General features: G+C 52.2%; 1 protein-coding gene and 1 long non-coding RNA gene across 2 annotated transcripts in view; one reads left to right on the forward strand and one right to left on the reverse strand.

The window, feature by feature from the left end:
• TSHZ3 (teashirt zinc finger homeobox 3) overlaps nucleotides 1-9,408 on the reverse strand; it is a 70,086-nt gene extending 60,678 nt beyond the window's left edge. Inside the window, exons 1-2 of the mRNA XM_027079288.1 lie at nucleotides 9,300-9,408; nucleotides 8,351-9,038 (exon numbers count right to left, since the gene is read on the reverse strand). Coding sequence (XP_026935089.1) covers nucleotides 8,351-8,390 — 40 coding nt within the window. The 5' untranslated portion in view covers nucleotides 8,391-9,038; nucleotides 9,300-9,408. The remainder of the gene's footprint in view (nucleotides 1-8,350; nucleotides 9,039-9,299) is intronic.
• LOC113605756 (uncharacterized) lies at nucleotides 8,701-21,309 on the forward strand. The gene is made up of 3 exons (XR_003427325.1): nucleotides 8,701-8,809; nucleotides 19,036-19,330; nucleotides 20,025-21,309. It is a non-coding gene; the product is annotated as an uncharacterized LOC113605756 (long non-coding RNA).
• The last annotated feature ends 404 nt before the right edge of the window (nucleotides 21,310-21,713 follow it).

Raw genomic sequence — 21,713 nt, forward strand, 5'->3', positions numbered from 1 at the left:
CCGTGAAAGCAACAGCCAGACCCAGCTCCCTGGGCCTCAGGCACAGTCGAGGGAACCACTTGCTGTCACTGCATCTCAGCACCATCCGCAAACACCTTTTTCTTCCTCCAAAGAAGAAGAGGCATCCCCTTCTCCCACATCCACTTTCCCTTATTTTCTTTCTGTGTATGCCTGATTTACAGACTCCATGCCTTACAACACACCGAAAAACAAAATATAAATGCAGAGAATTCACACCCAAGCCTTCAGGCCAACACCGGGTCATGAGACCTCTTGGCCTTTGTAGTACAAGAGACAGGGCCCGGCTGATGACGGGGGTCAAACCTCCCTGCTAGGTTGATTCCTGGTTATCCACAGGGAGAAAAGTAAACGACAAGGTTCCTCTCCCACCACATCCTCCACCTCCTGCAAGCTATGATGGCAAAGAAGAATTCGAACGTGTTTGGAAACATCCCGCAAGAACTGTGTGCTTGGGGTCTCTGGCAAACTTATGTCCTACAGTGGCCTGGATCCAGGGTAGGTGCATGGAGATGTGGCAGGGGGAGTCTCAAAGGTCACTCAGGTTTCTGTCAAACAGGCGACGTCGGCCAGCTCCGTGGCGGGATGTGCAACAGTCAGGCACGGTCCTCAGATGCCCCCATGAAAGGTGTATAACAATAGCAATAAATAATAATAATAAAGCATATGTTCTGTGCTAATTTCCCTTATTGCACTGTTACAGAAAGGTGGCTTTCTCTTGTTACCCATAAGCACATGCTCCTATGTTCTCTGTCTCTCTCTCTCTCACACACATACACACACACACACACACACACACGTGCACACACAGCACTTCCCATAATCCCACACCATGAGGATGAGAAAACCTACAGAACAGCCTCTCCCCTGATCTGAAAACTCCACTCTCATTCTTCTCTGAGCTCCTTTTCCATTCCTATACCTCTTACTTCATTCCATAGGCCCTTCTGAAGTGTTTACCTGTCTCCTCTCCAGAAATAATGGTCACCTTAATTAGCCACATCTTTAAGGAAAGGGGAACTAAGATTCCTAGGCAACCAACCTGAAGACCCTTTCAAGCCAAGGCCCATCCTTTCCAATCACTGACTCTCCTTTGGAATATCAATGAATACAGCTCGGATAAATTGTCACCTATGACCGAAAAGAGTTGAGAACACTTGTCTACAAACCAGACTTGACGAGATGGAATTTTAGCAGGAGTGTTACAATAAGGTGTTTATATTTTTTATGTGCTTACCATATTACCTTTATTATGTGTAACATCAAAGTGATTATAGCAATTACATTTAACAGAATTAATTACAGAACTTCCCATCATCCCGGGATACATAATGCATTAGAGGTAAGGCAAAGAAAGAAAACATCTTGATTGTAGTAACTATTGTTGGTGTGTATTTTCCCTGGCAGCAGTGCCAAACCAACTGCAGCTTTCAGGAAGGGCAGGGCAATGGAGACGGAGAGCTTTAATCAAAAATGAGGTATATTCCCCTTACCTTAAGTAACACTTTTGCCTAATAATAAGTTGGCGCTATTGGACATATAAAATCAATTTAATTTTTTAAGCATGAATCTTTAAAAGGCACTGGTTAATCCACCCAACCAATGTTACTACATAAAGGAGAAAGCACATGGGTGAAAGACTTACAAGCCTTTACGTATGCAAAATAAATTCATTCAAGGCTTCATTAATATTAATTTAAATTCAAAACCCATTTACATTAAATTGTTCATTAAAAATTGCCTATTTTATGCAACATGCATTCCTCAAAGAACTCAGAGGAAACTGAATACATAGGACTAGATTTAATGACGGGGATGGAAAATCAGAAGGAAATGAATTGGAGTCATTTCATGTATATTACCAAACAGCCCTTTGCTCTCCAAGGGATGGGATCCAGTTTGGGGAAAAAACAGGCATTCGAAGTAGTTTGCTTTCTGCTACTATAAACTTGTGAACGTGACCTTCCGGTCTACCCAAGAGGAAGAAGAAAACAAGAGAAATTGGTGGAATGGAAGCCAGTCCAAGACCAGACTGGGGAAGGAAGCAGGTACCACCTCAGAATCTCACCTGGACTTACAGCATGGAGAGTTAGGCTTGCTTTTTAAAAAGTTACATTAGGGAACATTTGCCAGTACCCATCTTGGTCTAGAATTGATAGTTTCTCTCTCCCTATTCACTCCGCCCCCTGCAATCCTTTATTCCCAAGCAAGGGAATCAGGAAGATGATGACAAGAAGTTGGTGAGTTCCTTGCTTTGGCGCCCTCCCCCTTGAAGACAATCTGAACTTACACTGTTTCCCCAACAGCTGTTCTGGATGAAGAAAACACAGTCATAATTAATAACATGTGTCCTGACAGTATGAATTAATAATTTATCATTAAGCCCAAACAAATTTAAATGATTCTTCAAGAGCCACACCTTAGCACATTTGAGAAAAATAAGGTAAGGAGATGGTCAAAAAGTCCGGGCAATGTGACCTTCAGAAAAACGCTTTCCCGACCCCCAATACGTCTCTTAGGCCACTCTTGTTGAAATACTAAAATAATTTACAGAATTGAAAGTAATTAAACCCGAGAATCCAAGTGCTGATCAAATCAAGTGTATGTGCTCAAAATGTCTTTTTTTAAATGGGGCTTATAAAATATTCACTATTTGGTCAAGGACACTGTGTAATCTTTCTAATAAAGATTCCTAAAAGTGGAGTATGACAGTCGTTCAGGCAAGTGGTCGTAAGCAGATTATGTTCTATTACTGCTTTTTTTTTTTACTTCCAAAAATGCATAGCGTCTTTCTAATCACAAACAGTAACCTGAATTTTTACACCCATGTCTAACGTAAATGTTTACAAATGTTGAAAAATTTGAGAAAGCTACCAGATCTATGTATCCGTTCCTTAAAATTCAGGTAGAAGACTCCAGCAAGAAAAAGAAATATTCATAGCCATTGTTTAGTAGAATTTGAAAATTAATTTAATGACTAACTGCAAATACTGGAAACTAGAATTAATCTGTCTAGACTTTTTTTAAAGGCTTACAGACGTTTAAATGCAAGTATCGGGACACTTTATCAACCTAACATAAAATTGTCATCTTATCTTATTATATGACTATTTTATGCATGTGTCAAAAGAATTTAAAAATGACTGCCTGTCTATTGAGTCTAATTACAACTGCACATTATCTGTCTCGATGTACCAGTGCATACCATTGTTACCAAATACAATATATTGTATTCACCTTTCATTTTTAACTTCAGACAGAGAAACCACAATTTGGAGCATAACTAGAACACACACATACACACACACACGCGCACACACACACACTGAACACCTGAGAGGGTCCGGGGTGAGTGATACCACTGTGTTGTTCTGTCCTATTTCCTTGCACGGGCTGCAGGATGATGGTGCAGGGGTGTTACAAAAGAGCTTCTCTGAAAGGCCTACCTACCTGGGCTGCACAAAAACACAGAAGGTAGACACACACCCTATTTTTTTTTTTCTACTACAAGACTAAAGCTATTTTTATAGTTTGTCCAGTGACAGGCAGGAATAAAAATGGGCCAGCAGGAAAGCCTCACAAACTACACTCGGCATAACTGGCCTGCTCCTGTTACTGGATTAAACATGGCTGTGGGGCACCAGGACCAGGGCTTCCTATCCTCTCCCTGCTCCTTCCCCGCCTGCATCCACAGCCCTCGCCCGGCCTGGCTCTGCCAGACACCAGGGAAAGACAAAGGCCCCCAAAAAGGGCCAGGCGCTTCGCCCTCAAGAAGGTGACCCTTCTCTCTCCAGAACCCAGAAGGGGAGGGCAGGGAAACGAAGGGTTTTCGTTCTGGGAACTCACCTGGGTTTCACGGCATTTCCCCCGGCCCTGAGCAGTCACCTTTCATTCTAATCAGTTTACAAAACAATCTTTAGTTTAAAAAAAAAAGAGGAAAAATGCAGACTTGCGAGGCAATTTGGGGAATAACTGCTGATACATCAGTTATTGACTACCTGGCTCCTGTTTACGAGCACGCTCAAGGCAAAACTGAGAACAAAATGACAACATCAACTGCTCACAATCAAGGGTGGCCCTGGAGAGCACTGAAGCCCTAACTGACAGTTGTCAAGATAATGGGGGCACAGCAGCTGATTCGGGAAGCTTCTCTCCCCTGTGTGGATGTCCAGGGGAATAGCCTTGCCTCCTGCCCTCTTTGTTTTCCCCTTCAGCTTCTTGATTTCTCTTTTTTTAGAATTTACATTGCTCCTTTCATTTTGTAGGAAAAGGGGTGCGGGGAATCACAGAGCGACCAAAACCAGTCATTTTGTCACCTTGCTACAGGGTAGAACGTCTGTCCAAAGGAGAGACGTGTGGCAGGTTTGAGAGCAAATAAATTCCCAAGGCTGATGCCGAAATGCCTTCCTGAATGCTCCATGTACTTCCAAGAGAGAAAAGCTCCTCTCTGGAGCTGCCTGGTATGTGCACGAGACTTAGGAAGGTTGGGATGGTGTTACTTGGACACCGCCAGGTGTGCCACCTTTTAGTTTGCCCGTGTCTACCGACAAAGTAAAAACCCCCAGGCTGTGCCACCATGAGCTTATCCTATTCCTTGGGGACCCACAGTGATCTGTTACCCCAGCAGGTCCTAAGGGCTCCAAACCACTTTGACAGAAGTCAAGATGCTTGAAGGTTTACCTTTGCAGTGGGACCACCTAAGAACTCCATGGAAGGTTATTCTCTTTCACCAAATAAGACTCAAAAGGTCAGTGGCAAGTTGTCATTTGTTGGATTTTTTTTTTTTTTTGAGGGGAGGGTGGAGTTTAGGCAATGGCTTTTAATGATTTTACACTTCCTTCCAGAAAATGAACAGGAAAGAATAAAATGTGATCTGCTATTAAGTACTGCTTGACTTTCTTTTCCGGTATTATCAAAAAATACTTGTTGAAAAACAAATGCTACACATAGGAGAGTGGGAAAATGGTCGTTTTGCCCAAAGGACAGGGGCCTCTGTAACCCCGCTCCTCTGAACTTCTACAGGCAATAGCTTTTGTCCAGCACAAATGTATAGCCCTTTAAAATTACATGCCTGGAGAAAGGAAACTCCTGCCCAGGTTTCTCTTCAGCAGGTGAAGAAATTTCTCTCTCCCCTTTAAGGAAAGACACTAAGCCGTGCATAATTTCTATCAAAAACAGAGAAATCCTAAAGGGCAGAAATACGTCTTTTCAGGGATTCTTGGAGCCTGCTTTGGCCTTCTGGAGAACAGTGTTACATTTGGCCTAGATGTAAAAACTGTGTGCACCTGTGTGCTATGTCTGCACGCTCTCCCCAGCTCTCAGCCCTTTGTGGTTGTTATTCTACCCCCAGACCATTAAAAGGGCCCTAATTCCTATGACATGATTATCCAGGTACCAAAGCCCATTTGTCACCTGCAGCAGAAAATTGAGTTAATGCACAACTAAAGGCAGCCAGGACTGTGTAATATCAACTTGATTACATCAAACTAGCTGCAAACCTAATTCTGCTGGATGACACTGCGTCGAGCTTGTCATCTCCAATCATTAAAGCTGTCAGGAATCCATCAGGTTTACAGCTAATTAGGTGAACACTAATGAAGCTGGCAAAACAACTTTTCTTTTTTTATGGCTGAACGGACCTTTCAGTTTGGAGGGGGGAAAAATTCTCCAGTCTCCTCAAGGTTGCTGGGGAATGGATTTCCAGTTACCAATCAGCAGACATCTTTCTTTTTCCCCACTCTCTATCAGTACAAAGCAATCAATTTGTCAGCACTCCCAGTATGCCACAAACGCAGGCATGAACCTTATAACTTGCAGCTAGGAGAACTGAAAAAAGGAGAAAAAAATGGGAAGTTTCTTGTCCGTCCAAATAAACAAACAAACTCACACAGCGCACTTATTGGCCTGTGCATACTTATCACCAGCCTGGATGTGGAAGGTTTTTTTTATTCCTCCACTCTCCTAAATAAGTAGCCCTTCAGACATTCCCCCCCTCCTCCACACGTCCATTAGGCAGAGGCATTCTGATAAAGTAAATCCAAAACCCGGGTATGAGAAAGAAAAAAAGCACTCATGCTGCCAACTTCTGATTGACCATTAAGCTATTGATGAATGTGCCTGTCAGGAGAGAGACAATTAAATCAAATATGAAACAAAGTCGTTTTGACGGGTCATTTTGATAGAGCAAAACCATTCTTCCAGCTCCTATCAGTAGTGCAGTCAAGTTTTTATATAATGAATATTTCTTAACTGACCTGAGATTTCCTGGCTGGCTTTTTAAAAGGTGCAAAAAGGTCAGTGAACAGGTTGCTTTAAAAAAATAGATAAATAAAACCAACAGCACATTTCCTCCTCCTCTACTATTTTTAGCAGAAATTTATCAAATAAGAGTCTCAGATTGGCAAGGTGGGAGAAAAAGATGAAGCAAAGGCGGAGAGGATTCTAAACCAAATGTAAAGATGCAGCCACATATGGTTCATCTGATTGAGGCACACAGATACCTTCAAATGTGCATCCAAAAAGGAAAGAAAAAAATCCCAAAGACTGGAAGCAGTCCAAGACACTCCTACTGCCCAACTTTGTGAAGGAGTCCTCCAAACTTTGAGAGTTTATTTTGGGTAGATAAGCTCATTGCTTGAGCTTGGAATTTAAAGTAGAAGATGGGATAGGCAAAAAGCACCAGCCAGGAGGTGACCTGAGAGGCAGCACCCTCCCTACAACCACTACTGGGATTTTCAAACTTTCTAAATTTGGGTAACCCTGAGGACAGAAAGCAAAATTTGTAATATATGCCCCAAACCAAGTCTGTTTTCTTCTACGATTTTCTTAGGACAGGACAGTACATTTTTGGGAGAAGAAAGAACAGCATTTCCTCTCTGTGATCCTGTGTGAGAAGACTCAAGTTCAGATGCAGCCGGTGTGTGAGCTCTACCGGCAGTGCCAGCTGAAGTGACAGAAATGACCATCACCATCACCCCCACTGCTACTACAGGCACTCTGGGGCAACATGGGTACCATACTTTCATCCAAAAAGGGCACCAGGCAATGCCCTGACCCTTCTCCCTCCCCTCCCTTCTTCCACAAAAGCAAAGAACAGAAAAGAAAGGAAGAGAAGGAAAAAAAAAAAAAAAAGGAAAGAAAAGAAATGAACCTCCACTTAACCCTCCCCTTCAGGCAGCATCTGAACCTCTGCACATCTGAGTGTTACTCATATCAAAATACATCCTGTCCATATGTGGTCCTCTCAGCAATCCGCCCCAAATCCCAGAAGTTGCACTGACAGGGCCCTAGTGACGTCACAGAGCTTGGCCTCACCATTTCAAGTGATTTATTGATGTTTATTGGGAATGAATAGATCAAAGGCAGCAGCATGATGGGCAATCAATCAGTCATCAAATCAAGGGTGGCAAAGGGCCAGAAACCCTTCTTCCAAGCAACATGCCCCCAACTGACATTATTGCAAAATAATGTTATGTGTGTGGGTTTTGTTTTGCTTTCAATGCTTTTTCCAGAAAAGAAAAAAAAAAAAAAAAAACCCGGCTCAGTCTTAAAAGGAGTTGACACTCCTGGAAAAAAAAAAAAAGAGGCGGGGGGTGATGGGGAGAAAGTACTCTGACACGTCCCAGAACTAAGTGCTATGAGGAGATGAGGATGGGAGAAGCAGTGGAAGGAGGGTGGGGGTGAGCGAAAACAAACCGGGGAAAAGGGAACGCCAGCATCTAACATCGACTTGACAGTCATCTGACAATACCCAGACCCTGTGCGCTCTGCTTTCCACCGCTGTGCCCGGTTTGGGCCCAATACATGAAGAATCAATCGGATTAGCAGTAAGGTGGCCGAAGGGACCCGCTCGCTCACTCGCTCTCTTTCGCTCGGCAGAGACACCAGGCAGTCCCCCGCCGGCCGGCCGCGGGAGGACACGGAAGGTGTCCCGGAGAACTCAGGTGACCCCGCCCGCCCCCACAGAAAGAGACAGAAGAGGGCTCCTTCCCATTCTCTCCGCGGCCAGGCAGAGAGCTGAGGAGGCAGGGACCCAGCCCGGCTCAGTTCGCCGCGAGCGAGCACGGTTCCCGAAGTGGGTGCGAGCGGGAAGGGGCGGGGGGGGGGGGTTTGCAGAGCGCAGCGGGGCGTCCGGGGGGCGCCGGTCCGTGAGGCGGGCGCACGCACCAGACAGGAGAGCGGCAAGCGAGCCCGGCGCCCCGGAGTTACTCTGCGCGGCCAGAGCGAGAGGGGCGAGGAACGGGGCAAGAAGCGGGGTCGCCGCCGGCTGGAGACGCGGGGCGAGGAGAGGAAGAGGAGGCGGAGGAGAGGAGGAAGGGGAAGCGGCTCGTACCTGCTGCGCGCCGGGGCGCCTGCTGCTTCCTCCTCGGCATGATGCTCCTCCGGCGACTGCCGCTGCCGCCGCCGCCGCCGCTGCCGGGCTGAGGAGAGGGAGGGAGGGGCGGCGGGCCCGCGGGGGGGCGAGGCGGGCCGGCTCTCAGCCTCCCCCCCCGGAGAGCGGCCGCCCGCAGGATGCTGCTGAGCCCCGACTCTCCGCGTCCCCCCCGCTCCGCGCTCCGCCGCGATCCCCGAACGTGCGGAGGGAAGAAGGAGGGCGGGAGAGGGAGGCGCGGGGAGGGAGGAGCGCGGGGGGAGGAGGAGGCAGAGGAGGAGGAGGTGGTGAAGGAGGAGGAGGAGGAGGACCGCGCTGCCGGCGGATTGGGAAGTTTGACAAATCGCTCCAGAGGCCGGAGGAGGAGGGGGCGGGGAGGAGCGGCGGCCCTGCCCCCCCCCCGCCCCGTCCCCAGACGAGGTGCGCGGGGTTCAGGGCCGGGGGGCGGGGAGAGGGGGAGAAGGCGGGCAGAGGGGTGGGAGGAGGAGCGCGGGAGCGGCCCGGGCCGGTGAAGCCCCGGCCCCCGCCCCCGGGCAGGGGGTCACGGCATCGGAGGGGGCGCTCAGCCGCCGCCGCCGCGGCCCGGGGCTCGGCGGTCCAGTCTTATGCCCGCTGCGCGGCTGGAGCGGCGGCGTCGGCAACAGGCAAGCTTAAAGGAAAAGGAGATGATCGTGTCACTCGCCCGCCCGCGGGGGCGCCGCGCCCCCGCTCCCGGCCCCGGGCCTGTCTAGGACCCCCGCCCAGTCTGGGGAGGGGGTGCCGCCCCTCCGCCTCCGCCCCGTGCGCGAAAGCAGGGACGCGGCGCCGGCCCGGCCGAGCCCGTCCCGGGCCGCTAGCTACTCCCGCCCGCCCCTCTTCCCCACCCGGCCTCGCCCCCTGGCCGTCCCCCGATGCCCCTCCCAGGCCGCACTTCTCTCCACACGCCGCGTCCAAAGCCCCCAGCTCGGACCCCCGGGCCTGGGCCCGCGCACCCCCGGGGATGGCAGGGCCCGCGGGCGGGCGCCGGCGCCCTCGGGGGAGGAAGTGGGCGCGGGCCCGAGTGGGTGGGGGCTGCTTTCAGACCCCGCGCCACCAGGGCTCCTCCCCCGGGACCCGCCGCAGCCACTTCCCCCAATTTTTTTTTTCCGGGCAAACTTTCCCGGGCCGTCCCGGGGGTTGGTGTGGGAGGGGGTGCCTCCAAGTTTCCTCTCCTGACTGGGAAGATCAGGGTACCTCCACCCCGCCCCTCGCCACCTAGGCGCCGGGGCGCGCCCCCCACCACCGGCGCAGGCAGATCGCAGGGCGGGACGGCGACGGGGTCAGGAACTCGGGCACCCAAGCCCATCCCTCGCCCCGGGGCGCCCAGAGAGGGGCCACCGCGCCCTGCGCCCGGCCAGCCAGCAGTACTGAGCAAACAGAATTGATTATTGATTGGGTGATTGGGATCGCTGAGACTCGCGGCGGGCCGGGCCGGCGGGCCGTGGAGAGGAGGAGCTGGCAGGGCTGCGTTGGCTGCGGGGTAAAGCGGGCTCACTTACGGGCGGCCGCTAGGGCGCTGGTGGGCCGGAGCTCACTGGGACGACCCCCCAGCGGCGCCGACTGAGCGGGAGCCGGAGAGGCGCGGGCGGCGGCGCATCGATGCGCTGTGGGCTCGATTGCGTCTCCCTAGGCCAGCTCTTGGGCCGGGAATGGGGCGGCAGCGGCGGGGCCGGCTCCGGGCGCTGCCGGGCGGCGTTGGCGGGAATGCGGGGGCTGCCGCCAGGCCTACTGCCCCCGAGGCGGTGCTGCTCCCGGGCGCGCCGCTGGGGCCCAGGGAGTTTCCTGGGCCCAGCGTCCGAGAGTCCCGGCGAGGGCCGGAGCCCAGTGCCCTGGGACTGGCTGCCTGAGCGCTCCGGGAGCTGCAAACCCTGGCCTTCTTCCTTCCTTCCTTCCCCGCCCCCCCCACCTTATGTTTCTTTTTTAGTCTCTCCCTCTTCTTCTGCCCCCTCTTTTCTTTATTTTTCTTTGTGATTGTTTTTGCAAGTTTGTTTTAAAAGTTCACAGGCATGCTTTCTCTTTTAGACTAGGAGACCGTGATCTCACCCTGACGGTAAGATCAAAAGTCTCCGCTCGCCCCCAGCCTAAGAGCTTGGGCTCGGTCCAGACGCCTCCCTGAATGCAGATGTGCCGCCGCCGTCCTCCCGGGCTATAAAGACGTCTCCTGCGCCTTGGCGCGCGCAAGAGCGCTCGGAGTTGCGGGATGCGGACCCCGGGTGGTTGCGGGAAGTCGGAGTCGAGCGGAGGCTGGGCTCGGAGGCTGGCCTTGTGAGGCGGAGTCGGGGGCGGGGGCGCGGCGTGCAGTTGGTGCCTGCGGCCGCAGAGGCCAAAACGACTGTCCCTCCAGGCCCGGGAGACGCGGCCGTAGGGCGTGAAACGCTTTTTGCGAACGAGAAAACGGTGAGTTGGCAGACGCCGCCCGTGGCCTCAGGATTCTAGGATTCTGGTTGCGGCACTGAGCACCACTTGCCTGAAGGAGGGTAGGCGCCGCGGGAGGTCAGCTCCTGCCAGCCCCCGGCTCACCTTCCACGCGCCGAGCGCCCACTTAGGCCCGCCGGTTGTAGTGAGTGCACGGCGCTGGGCGCCGCGCACGGAAGGCTGAGAGTTTCGCCCTGGCTTGTGCTCCCCACTCCTTTCCTTCCTCGCGCTGCTCTCCCAACCTCAGTTGCCTCCGCCCCCTCCCCCTGCCGGCCTCGGCCTGAGCTCCCGTCTCCGCGCCGCCGGCAGCCACAGCCTGATCGCTGCCTCGCCCTCCCCAGTTCAGGGGCCGCGCGGAGTGCAATCCGCCCCAACATCTGTCCGTCCAACCATTGGCGCATCCATCAGTGTCAGTGAGCTTCACATCGCCGCGACAGCCCGTCACGCACAACACGGGCTATGCGGAGTGCATATTGCGACCGCGCTACTTTGCCCGGACACGCAAACAGGGTTCCGGCCCGGCTTGGCACAGTCTGGAACCCGGATCTCTACGGGGATCTTTTAGCCACACGCACTCCCTTGAATACCGGGACCTCTAAACATGACTAGCTTTGCAGGCCATTCTAAGGATGGGACAGATGCAGGGGGACAGTGTCAACCTTGCATTCCATCAAGTTCTCTCTGCCCCTTTTCTGTGAACTGGATACGGCATAGGAAAGAAGAAAGGGAGGTTTCCCAAATCCGCAGCACGCATAGTATAGACCTGGAAGTTACCTGAACTCCGTGGCTTAAACCCGCTTCTGCTGGGCCGAGTCTGAGGCTGTCGAGGTCGCCAGGCAGGTCTTAGCCAGGAGGTCTCAATCTAAAACTTTGCCAGGCCCCGCCTGGCTGCTTTGTAACATGGCCTGACAGTGAGGAGCGAGAGGAGGGAAGAAAACGCGGATCCCAGTGAGAACCACGGGCTAGATTTAGGGAGAAATAGTGTCTGGGTGGCAGTAAGTCTGTAATTCACATTTTACTTACAGCGGGAGAGAAAGCAGGGCCATACGTTGGAGAAGCCAGTGCTTTGCAGGGGGTTCCCGGCAATTCTTCCAGAGTACTGACCCCGGCGGTGGTGGCATGTTCCCCTGCGTTTGCTTCTTGCTTTTCCCTATCGCCCCCGCCCCCCCCCCCCAGTGTCCAGAAGACAGACACCTTCACATATGTCCCTGATCAGTCTGGCCGGGCCAAAGGGCCTTTCTTGTCCTCCCAAGAACTTAAGAGGAAGAGCGAACATAGAACCTACTCCTCCTCGGACATTTGCGGGGCGGCTGTCCCTGGCACTTTCTCTGATATATCTGCATTATTCCTACCGTGAAAGTATCTGTCCGGGTGCCTGGTGAGTTCGGCCCCTCCGAGTCGACTACAAAAGCAGGTCAAAACCTGTGCTTCTATTCGTTCCGCGATTCCCGAGTTCGAAGGGATACAGGAACTGCTTTTCGGCGTGCGCCCAGGTCTGCGCGGTTCCGGAGGAGGCCAGAGACGGCCGCGGCGGCGCTCGCTGGGGCTCCTTTCTCAGGGCGGACGGACCACGCTGTAGGGTGCGGGCTTCGCGCACCACATCCAGCGGCCGAGCCGTTTTCGCGCTAGACTAGAGGGCGGAAAAGCCCGCGCCGGGCGGAGGAGCTAGAATTCTGTAGAAGGCACACTGTATAGAAATCTTTGTACCCCACTCTGAAGAGTTGCAGAGACCATTCCTTTGAAAAGCAACAACAGGCTTCCGCCCAGCACAAGCACCTGGCAACTTCTTACACGCGTGAGTCACGCAAAAAGTAACCTCCAGGCCAGTTAAATGCTCCCACCTCTGGGAAGTGCCGTGTTTCTGGGAATAATTTTTTACACCCCTAAAAGTAAAAGGAGAAAGTTGCCTAAGGGACAGTGGGGAGACACCAAAATGTCCGGTGGCAAACGCCCGTGGGGGAAACTGGCGGCTCCCGTTGCGACCAGGTGGCTCACCCTGTTAAGAGCCCCGAAAATTCCCAGGGGCCATGAAGACAACTCCTGACCCCCAAGATTGCGCCTGGGGCCCAGTAGAACCCCGCTCCTTCTCCGCGGCGGGATGCTGAGCCCTGTTCAGTACAAATGCTTCCAAACGCGGCTCCTTCAGGTCAGGGGTTAGAGGCCCGACTCCAGCTCTCGGAAGTCAAGGAGCCCCAGGCCGCAGTGCCAGGGCCTACCTGAGCGGGTCTCTACCACCCCGGGGGTGTTCCTGCCCTGGGCTAACCTGAGCCCGACCCGGACGAGTTGGGGAGGTGGGAAGTACGCAGGCGTGGCTCCAAAAAAGTGTGCGGTGGAGGGGCAGGGATCCGGCTGCAGCGCGCTGCGTCTGGAGTCGGGAAGTTCGCGCTGGGGAAGGAGCAGGCGGGCTACCGCCGGGAGGCAGCCGAGGTTGTCTACAAGGTGCAGTTGAGGGCAGTGGGTGAGAGTCCGCCGGACCCAAGCCAAGCTGAATGAAGTGTGTCCTCATTTGGGATGGCCAGGAGGGAAAAAGCCTTCCGGAAAGAAGCATCCTTGAAGCTGCCGGTCCAGGCAGGGTAGCCAGGGTAGGTTGGGGGTCCAGGGGCCTAAGCCCAGACCTTGAAGAGGGGTTCTCCGTGCCCCGAGGGAGGCGCGGGCCGCCTGGAGGGACAGGGCGCGCTCTGGGAGTCTGCACCCCATTTCAAGGTGTGAGGGCATCTGACCGGGCGGTGGGCCTTTGGGGAGCCACTGCCTGCCCAGCAATGCCAGGGGAGGCGGCGCCAAGTGCTCTCCAGCCCTCGCCCTCCTGGAACGCTGGCGCTCTGGTTCGGCCGCTTTCACACTCCTCCTCGCCACAATCTGGGCTAGGCAGTAGGAAGTACCCTGGGTGCAGGGAAGCTGACTGCCAGCACCTGCACACCTCAACCAAGAATTGGGCCCGGGACCTCAGCCCCTGCCAAAACGAGAAGGATTTGGACCCTGGGGCCAGGCCCTAGCCAGGCGGTTAATTGTTTGCTAAAAGTGCATTTACACAGCAGTGAAGTTTGTTTCTCTTTTTCCGGTAGCTTTGTTTTAACGAACCAGATGTTTTGTCTGTAAATTCTCCCAAGAACTTTTACAGTTTTGACGTGCAATAAACCTTCGAAAATCGGAGCGGTATATTCATGCCACTTCTGTGGAGCCCTGGGGGAGCTGCATCAGGCGTGCCTGGATGGGACTGGGGGCGGGGCAAGGCACTCCTGGAAGAAAAGTAGACATATTGGCCCAAGGTCAAGAACTGGTGTTGAGAATGTGAAGCTAACCCCCCCGCCCCCCGCCGCCCCACCAACACTTGGGTACACAGGCTCCCAACCCTTCCCCTCAGGCGGGGGCTTTCTACTTTGTAAATTTCTTGTGGCTCCGCCACAGAGGCCTGGCCCAGCTTTGCCAACTACTCTCACTGCGGGTCTGCCAATCCCACCAGGACCACCCGACTCAAAGGCAAAAGGACCTTTGATCTTCTCTGGCCAGCCTTGAGGTCCGCTGTCAGCTGGGGCGGGGCAGAGCAAGGCGGCCCCCAGGCCATCCCTGAACTCCTGGGCATGACTGGGACTTCCTAAACTTTGGATGGAAGCCCTCTAAAAAGCCAGGGCTGGCAGGTCCCCCTCCTTGATGACTCATTTTTTTCTTTTCTTCCGACTCGGGATTTCCAGGCAGTTATAAACGTATTTCAAGACAAATACTAAAAACTATGCACCTAACAGGGAGGGAGGGAACACGGTTATCGGAGGGGAGCCAGGTCTGCCAACATACCCATCTCCTAGCTGGGTGATTGGTAGGGACTACTTTCTGGGGTTTCCCAAGACCCGCTGAGGATTTTTCTTCCCTACCACCCCCGGGCTCTCCTCTGCTCTCAGTACCAGATTTTCAGATATGGGGAGCCCAGTTTAGACTCCACTCCCCTTTCTTGTATAATTCTCTTTCAAGCCCAGTCGTTCACCAAACTTTCAAAAAACTTTTTTAGGAGACCTAAAATTAAAGAAAATAGAAAGTCTTCGTGTTGCGGTCTAAGAAGGACAGATGTACATTAAGGCCAGTTTGGAGGGCACAATTACTGGCAAAACGCCCTTTGATCAAATCCCACGCGTTGACCTCAGTTGCGCGGGGAATTTCCAGAATTACTCGCTGCAGCGTTGCGTGTTTTTTCCCACTCTGAGTGAAATGGATTTTTATAAACCATTTAGGCAAAGCTTAAGGAAAAAAAAAAAAAGAAAAAAGTAAACTACACTCCAGACAGCTGCAGCCACGGTGGGGCCCACCCCTGGCTGGAAGTAAGCAGCTCCTTGCTAGCTCGAAAGCGGAGGTGCTTATCTCTTCCCGCGGGTGCAAGTTCCGCGGAAAGAATCGTGCCTGTGAATCACTAGCAGGCTGAGCTCAGGCTCGTGCAATGCAGCAACCCTGGAGAGGAGGAGGTCTCAGAAATCAAACCACCAGGTCTTCTCAGACCAGACAGCCCCAGTGTTGCACCAGTGAGCCTGGTGACCTCATTAACCAGCCAGTGAATTTGCAAGATGAGGAGGAATTTCGTTTCCCCTTTCTCCTCTTCTATATCGCTCTTCTTTTCTATCTTTTATATTATGGTTTTGTGTTTGTCACTGAATATCAAAACGGGAAAAACCGAGACCTAGCACAATTCTCAGTAGGGCAGGTACAATAGAGGGCTACTGTGCTGGGGCCTCGTTCTTTTTCATTTTTACTTCTTGAAACTTGGTGCATATCCCTTGTATTTCCAGAAGAGCAGAGCCAGAATTCTTTGGGACACGGTGGCCAGCAGGTTCAGATTCTTTGTATTCAGATAGTCTCTTATCTTGGCAGCTTTGATAACTCCAAGAGTTTCCTCCTCCGCACAGGAGCTCTGAATTCTCCCTTCCCTCTTCGTCTTTCTGCCACTTCTCTTCCCCGCATCTCCTTCATCTTCTTTCTTCCTCCTACTCTCTGGTTCCTTTTTGTTTTCTCTTCTGTCAGTACCCTCTCAACACCGTATGCATTCGCAAAGATAATTTATTTCAGGTCTACCAAGTGCTCACCCCAAAGAGGTCGAGTCCTCCTCCCTGTGACAAGGCAGGGGCGGTCACCCGGTGCACAGATGATGAGGGAACAAAATAGTTTGTGGCTGCTGCAGTTTTTGTGGGGTTTTTTTTTGGGGGGGGGAGGTCAGAAATAGGTTGACACTTGATTTAAAATAAAAGAACATGTTAAGAAGTTTCAAAGCTGCCAATAAAAACCTTTAAGTGGCTTGTGATTCAGTGCCTCGAGTTGAGGCGATGGCATTGGTAAATGACTCTAATGCCCAAAGAAAAATATTACAAATGCAGCTGTCTCGGCCACCAATCGGGCGCCGCTCTCCTGCGCGGGCGACGGCTCCTCTCTGGCGCGGAGGGCACCCGCATTTGCATGATAAATTGACCAGACTGGCGGCAGCCAATGAAATATTCAAATTAGGCCAGGGGTTAGAGGTGGAGTCCCTGGGGCGCCCCCTTTGAGCCCGCGGCGGCAGCTGGCTGTACCACCTCTCCAACAGCGCCCTCTGGAGGCGGGACGGCGGGGACGCTGCTCCCGCCCCAGGGACGGGAGGTGGGGCGGGGGGCTGGGGAGCTCCCACCGCTGGCCTAGAGGACTAGGCGCTCTGCGGTCTCCATGTGGGTCTTGCGCTTGGACCTAATGATGGATGGTAGAGGCAGGTGGTGACGCCAAGGAGGGGTTTAAGAACAGCTCTAGCCCCTTGACTCCAACTCCCCTCTCTAGGTTCCCCTAACAAATCTAGCATTTCTGTTAAAACAGAGTGTTTGTTCCACTGAGATCACTTCAAGATAAGACCCTCGCCCGCCCAGATCTTGACCACCTTCTCCAAAGCACTCCAATATTGAAATTCTGGAGCAGATAAATCCAACTTGCCCTGAGCGGAGGACTGTGCGTCCCCGCAGGCCGGGCTTTCCAGGGCGCTGGGAGCTGGGACTTAGATTGGGGCACTGCGGGAGCCTGGCTCTTGGGAAAGCCTGAGCAGGCAGTGCCAGTGTGCTGACAACAGGCTTCAGCAGCAGAACTCCTCCCATAGAAAAACACATCCTGGAGGCAGCACCCACACCCCGAGGCAGGAGCTCCTGTGGGTGTGCAAAAGCATGCAAGGAGGGAACGCGTGTACAGCACCAGTCAGGAGGAGTGTGGAAATAAGGGAGTGTGCAAGTGCACATAGAAGAGACTGGCTCTGCTATGGTGCTGGCCTCTGGACTCTAAGGAATGCAGGGACTCTGCAGGTGCAGGGAAGCTGGCCTCCTGGCCTGGCTCTGACTGTGGCTCAGGACTCGGCGGGGAACTTTCTCTGGGACACTGGGTTGGCTTCCATCAAGGACCAGCGGATAGCTCCTGACTGCTCAGCATCTCTCCCTTCCCAGCACCCGCATGGCTCATCGATGCCAAGTACCCTGGGGCCCACCATGGCCCTGCAGGCATATATATATATATATATATATATATATATAATTGAAGTATATTTGATTTACAGTGTTGTGCTAATTTCTGCCGTACAGCAAAGTGACTCAGTTATACATCTATATACATTCTTTTTTTATATTCTTTTCCATTATGATTTATCCCAGGAGTTTGCTATACAGTAGTACCTCCTTGTTGTTTATCCATTCTAAATGTAATAGTTTGCATCTACTAACTCCACACTCCCAGTGCATTCCTCTCCCCACCCCTTCCCCCTTGGCAACCGCAAGTCTGTTCTCCATGTCTGTGAGTCTGTTTCTGTTTTGTAGATATTTTTTAAGTACAGAGTTTTTAAAAGTGCAATTGTCTTTCTCTACTGTGGAGTGGTGAGCACACTGCTCTTTCTCCATCTCAACAGGACTTAGAGGCAGATCCCAGCTAAGGACTGCCCCAGGGAGTGCTTGATCCCCACCCCTGCCCCCTGCCAAAGGCAGCTGGTGGGCAGCCAACAGGGAAGTGTGAATTCCAGTGCAGAGGGCCCTCTAGGGCCCTCTCTGGAGACAAGCTATACTCAAGTCAGTCATCTGCAGCCATCCTCCCCATAGTCCCCATTCACCTGGAGACGGGGCACCCTGGTGCAGGGGGGCAGCGGGCTCTCAGAGCCTTGACCCAGGCTGGCTAACTGTAAATACACATAGAAAAAAATGGTAGGTACTGAATACAAATTTGACAGAGAGTGAATTTTGACTTTTGATCACCTTAGAGATATTATCAATACCTTTAAAATCTGTGGCCCAAATAGGGGGATTAATTCATAAGAAGCCTTTTGCATCATTTAAAGCAGGGATCCCCAACCCCTAGGCCACAGACCAGGTTCTGGGCCCTCACAGCAGGAGGTGAGCAGCAGGCAAGCGAGCGAAACTGCATCTGCTGCTGCACTCCCCGTCGCTCCCCGTCGCTCCCCGTCGCTCCCCGTCACTCCCCGTCCCTCCCTGTCGCTCCCCATCCCTCCCCGTCCCTCCCCATCCCTCCCCATCTTCCCCATCCCTCCCCATCCCTCCCCATCCCTCCCCATCCCTCCCCATCGTTCCCCATCCCTCCCCATCGCTCCCCATCTCTCCCCATCCCTCCCCATCTTCCCCATCGCTCCCCATCCCTCCCCATCCCTCCCCATCGCTCCCCATCCCTCCCCATCCCTCCCCATCCCTCTCCGTCCTCCCCATCCCTCCCTGTCCTCCCCATCCTCCCCATCCCTCCCCATCCCTCCCCATCCTCCCCATCCCTCCCCATCCCTCCCCGTCCTTTCCATCCCTCCCCGTCGCTCCCCGTTGCTCCCCGTCGCTCACATTACCGCCTGAACCATCCCCACCACACTTCCTGGTTCATGGAAAAAGTGTCTTCCACAGAACTGGTCCCTGGTGCCAAAAAGGTTGGGGACCACTGATTTAAGGTGTTTAGGAGTGTTTTGGCTGCTGAGAGGGGGCTCTGGCTCTGGTTTTGCTGGGAATACTTGGGGGAAATAGCTGGGGAAGGGGTAAGTTCAAGTACAAATGGTCCTCCCTAATTTTCAAGAGAATCTTCAGTCCCTGCCAACTTGAATGCCTGGGGGTAGGGTTCCCACTAGGAGAAGGCCTACCAGTCACAGTAACAGTGAGGGCCTGTGGAGTCCCCCTGGCTCTATGGCACATGGCAGGGAGGGCTCCCTTCAGCAGCCCAGCAGCCCACAAACCCTCTTTCCTCTTCCTCAGGCCTCACCTGTCGGCCAGGAAAAATGAGACTTGAAAACGGGCCAGAGTCGTCCTCCAATGGGGAAATTTGTCATGGAGACACACCCATCTCAAATGTCCAGAAATGCCACCTCTCTGGAGGATGGTCCTATCTGGGGCACGTCAGGAGTCTAGAAGGTAGACAGCAAAGGTGAGAAAGTAGAGAGCTGGCTCTCCAGCCCAGGATGCATGAAGGCGTGAGGGAAGGTGGCTAGGAGAAGCACCTATCAGCAGCACAGAAGGGCCAAGTGAGCAGCTGCACGTGTGCACGCAACAGGTGAGTGCAAGCTCTGCCCATGCGAGGCAGGGCCTGGGCTGGCGGCCTATAACTCACCAAGTGACCTCAAGCAGATTGCCCACGCTCTTAGAGCCTCACCTCCTTCATCACTAAAATGGGCGGCTCTCTCCTTCCTAAGCAGAGTGGGACTTGGGGAGGAAAAATTTGATCAAAGTCAGAGAAGTCCTTTGAAGCTTTTGCTCCCTTGCGCTGCCTCCCGGGAGCTTTCAGGGTCAGACCGGGGTTTGACAGAGGAACGGTGTTACTAGCTGTCTGCCGATGGGCAAGTCACAGCAGATCCCACTTCCCAGGGAGAGTGAGGCTTCCCTGGGATGACGCATGTTGGTGCTTTGGTGAAGAGCTTGACATACAGTGGTTGTCTAATGATAGTGACCCCTCCTCCAGCCACTGCGAGAGGGGCTGCCACAGGGTCAGACCTCCCTGAAGACAAAGGCTTATAAGCAGGCTGAGGTTGGATGCCCTGGAGGATGCTGCAAGCAGGTGCTTCGAGTGGGGCAAAAAGAAAGAAAGGGGGGAGGTGTGGAAGGCAGGGCAGAACACAGACCGCCTGACTTCCTGGGAAGAGTGGGCATTTGTAGGGCAAGTCAGGTGGATTCTCCAGGCCTTTCTGGGAGTTAATTAAAGGAAGGGGTTTGGTGAAGAGCCTCACTGATATTTCTATTTTCCCTGTTAGTAGCGAGTGGAATTTGCACCATCCAGGTCAGAAGCCTGGAAAATCTGACAGTCTCATTGATTTGCTCGCCTTGCCATCGCTACTTGAGAGGAGAAGCAATGTGATTTCAAAATTGCAATTAGGAGCCAGCCCGTTAAGGGTTCGTCTCATGAGCTCCCGTGCTGTGCGGCTCCCAGGCCCACCTTGTCTCATTTCCTGAGGAGGTAGGTTCATTCATAGTTTTGAATGAAGCAGGCGATGCACATATGTCACCCCTCCTCGGGGTGAGGCTCGTAGATGCCTTCTGGCACTTTGCTCTCATTTTGGTCAGGTCTTTGAAAGAATGGCAATTTTCTCAATGTTTTAAAAGTATTAACTTCCTTCCAAACATTCTTTAACCTTTAATGTTTTGTAACTTGATGAAAAGGTCATTTTGTTCTGAGGATGCAGCTGTTCCATAATTGTTCAGCTATCAGGGTGAATTCTATCCAAATTCTGAGTTTTTAATGGGACCCAAACCACCACACACACGCACACACAATATAGATACTACTTTTCATTGTTCATCCGTGTCCATGTATGTGTGCAGGTCTACATATTTGCACCTATGCACACACATATGCTTCTAGAGACTCGGATTTAGATTAACATCTCTACATTCTCACAGAATGACTTCCTTACAGGAAAATATCTATAAAACAACTTTTTTGAATAGTAAGGTTTGCTAAAGATTGGATGATAATCATTCCTTATGCACTGCGCATGTTCCTGTTTTTTAAAAAAGGGTTTAGTCAATTTCTAATTTAACATTTCATTGTTGTGCCTACAATAAATGCATCCAGAAACCCAGGTGACTTGAGGTGTTTTCTGTCTGTCTTCTTACACAGTGTCACGGGCTCTCGTAGCCATTCCCTGCCACGTTTACCTTTCTAAGGTAAACATGGAGTCTTGGAAACAGACGTCTGGGCATGTTAGATTTATATTTTAAATAAAGTCAATAGGCTCAAATAAGAGCATGAAAGGATTTTATACAAGGAAAATGCATGAAGTTTATGCCTGGACCCACAGTAGATATTTCACTTACAAGAGGCATTGGGTGTGGTCTCCTGCGTGTCTGGGTCTGGCCCTGATGATTGAATTTTTTTTTATATATTTATTTTATTTATTTATTTGTTTATTTATTGGCTACCTTGTATCTTCTGTTGCTACGTGCGCGGGCTTTCTCTGGTTGCCGTAAGCGGGGGCCACTCTTCGTCGTGGTGTGCGGGCTTCTCGTTGCAGTGGCTTCTCTTGTTGCAGAGCACATGCTCTAGGCGCGAGGGCTTCAGTAGTTGTGGCACGTGGGCCCTAGAGCTCGTGGGCTTCAGTAGTTGTGGCGCACGGGCTTAGGTGCTCTGCGGCATGTGGGATATTCCCGGACCAGGGCTCGAACCCGTGTCCCCTGCATTGGCAGATGGATTCTTAACCACTGCGCCACCAGGGAAGCCCCTGATGATTTAATTTTTTTTAAGATGAAAGATCTCCAGGCAGATAAGGAGCAGTTGGACAGGATAGCTGTGTCAAGTCTTAGTAGTCTCTGTAAGGCACAGATCTGGTCTGAACTATAATCAATCAGAAAGAGCACTCCGTCAGATTAACACATTAGACTTAAAAGAGAGAACTGATACTTTTCAAAGGATTCAACTTTTACTTAAAAGCAAACACTTTTAA

The sequence above is a fragment of the Aethalodelphis obliquidens genome, unplaced genomic scaffold (assembly GCF_003676395.1).
Source record: "Aethalodelphis obliquidens isolate GAN/ISIS:26980383/991018 unplaced genomic scaffold, ASM367639v1 scaffold43, whole genome shotgun sequence".
NCBI classification, from domain to species: domain Eukaryota; kingdom Metazoa; phylum Chordata; class Mammalia; order Artiodactyla; family Delphinidae; genus Aethalodelphis; species Aethalodelphis obliquidens.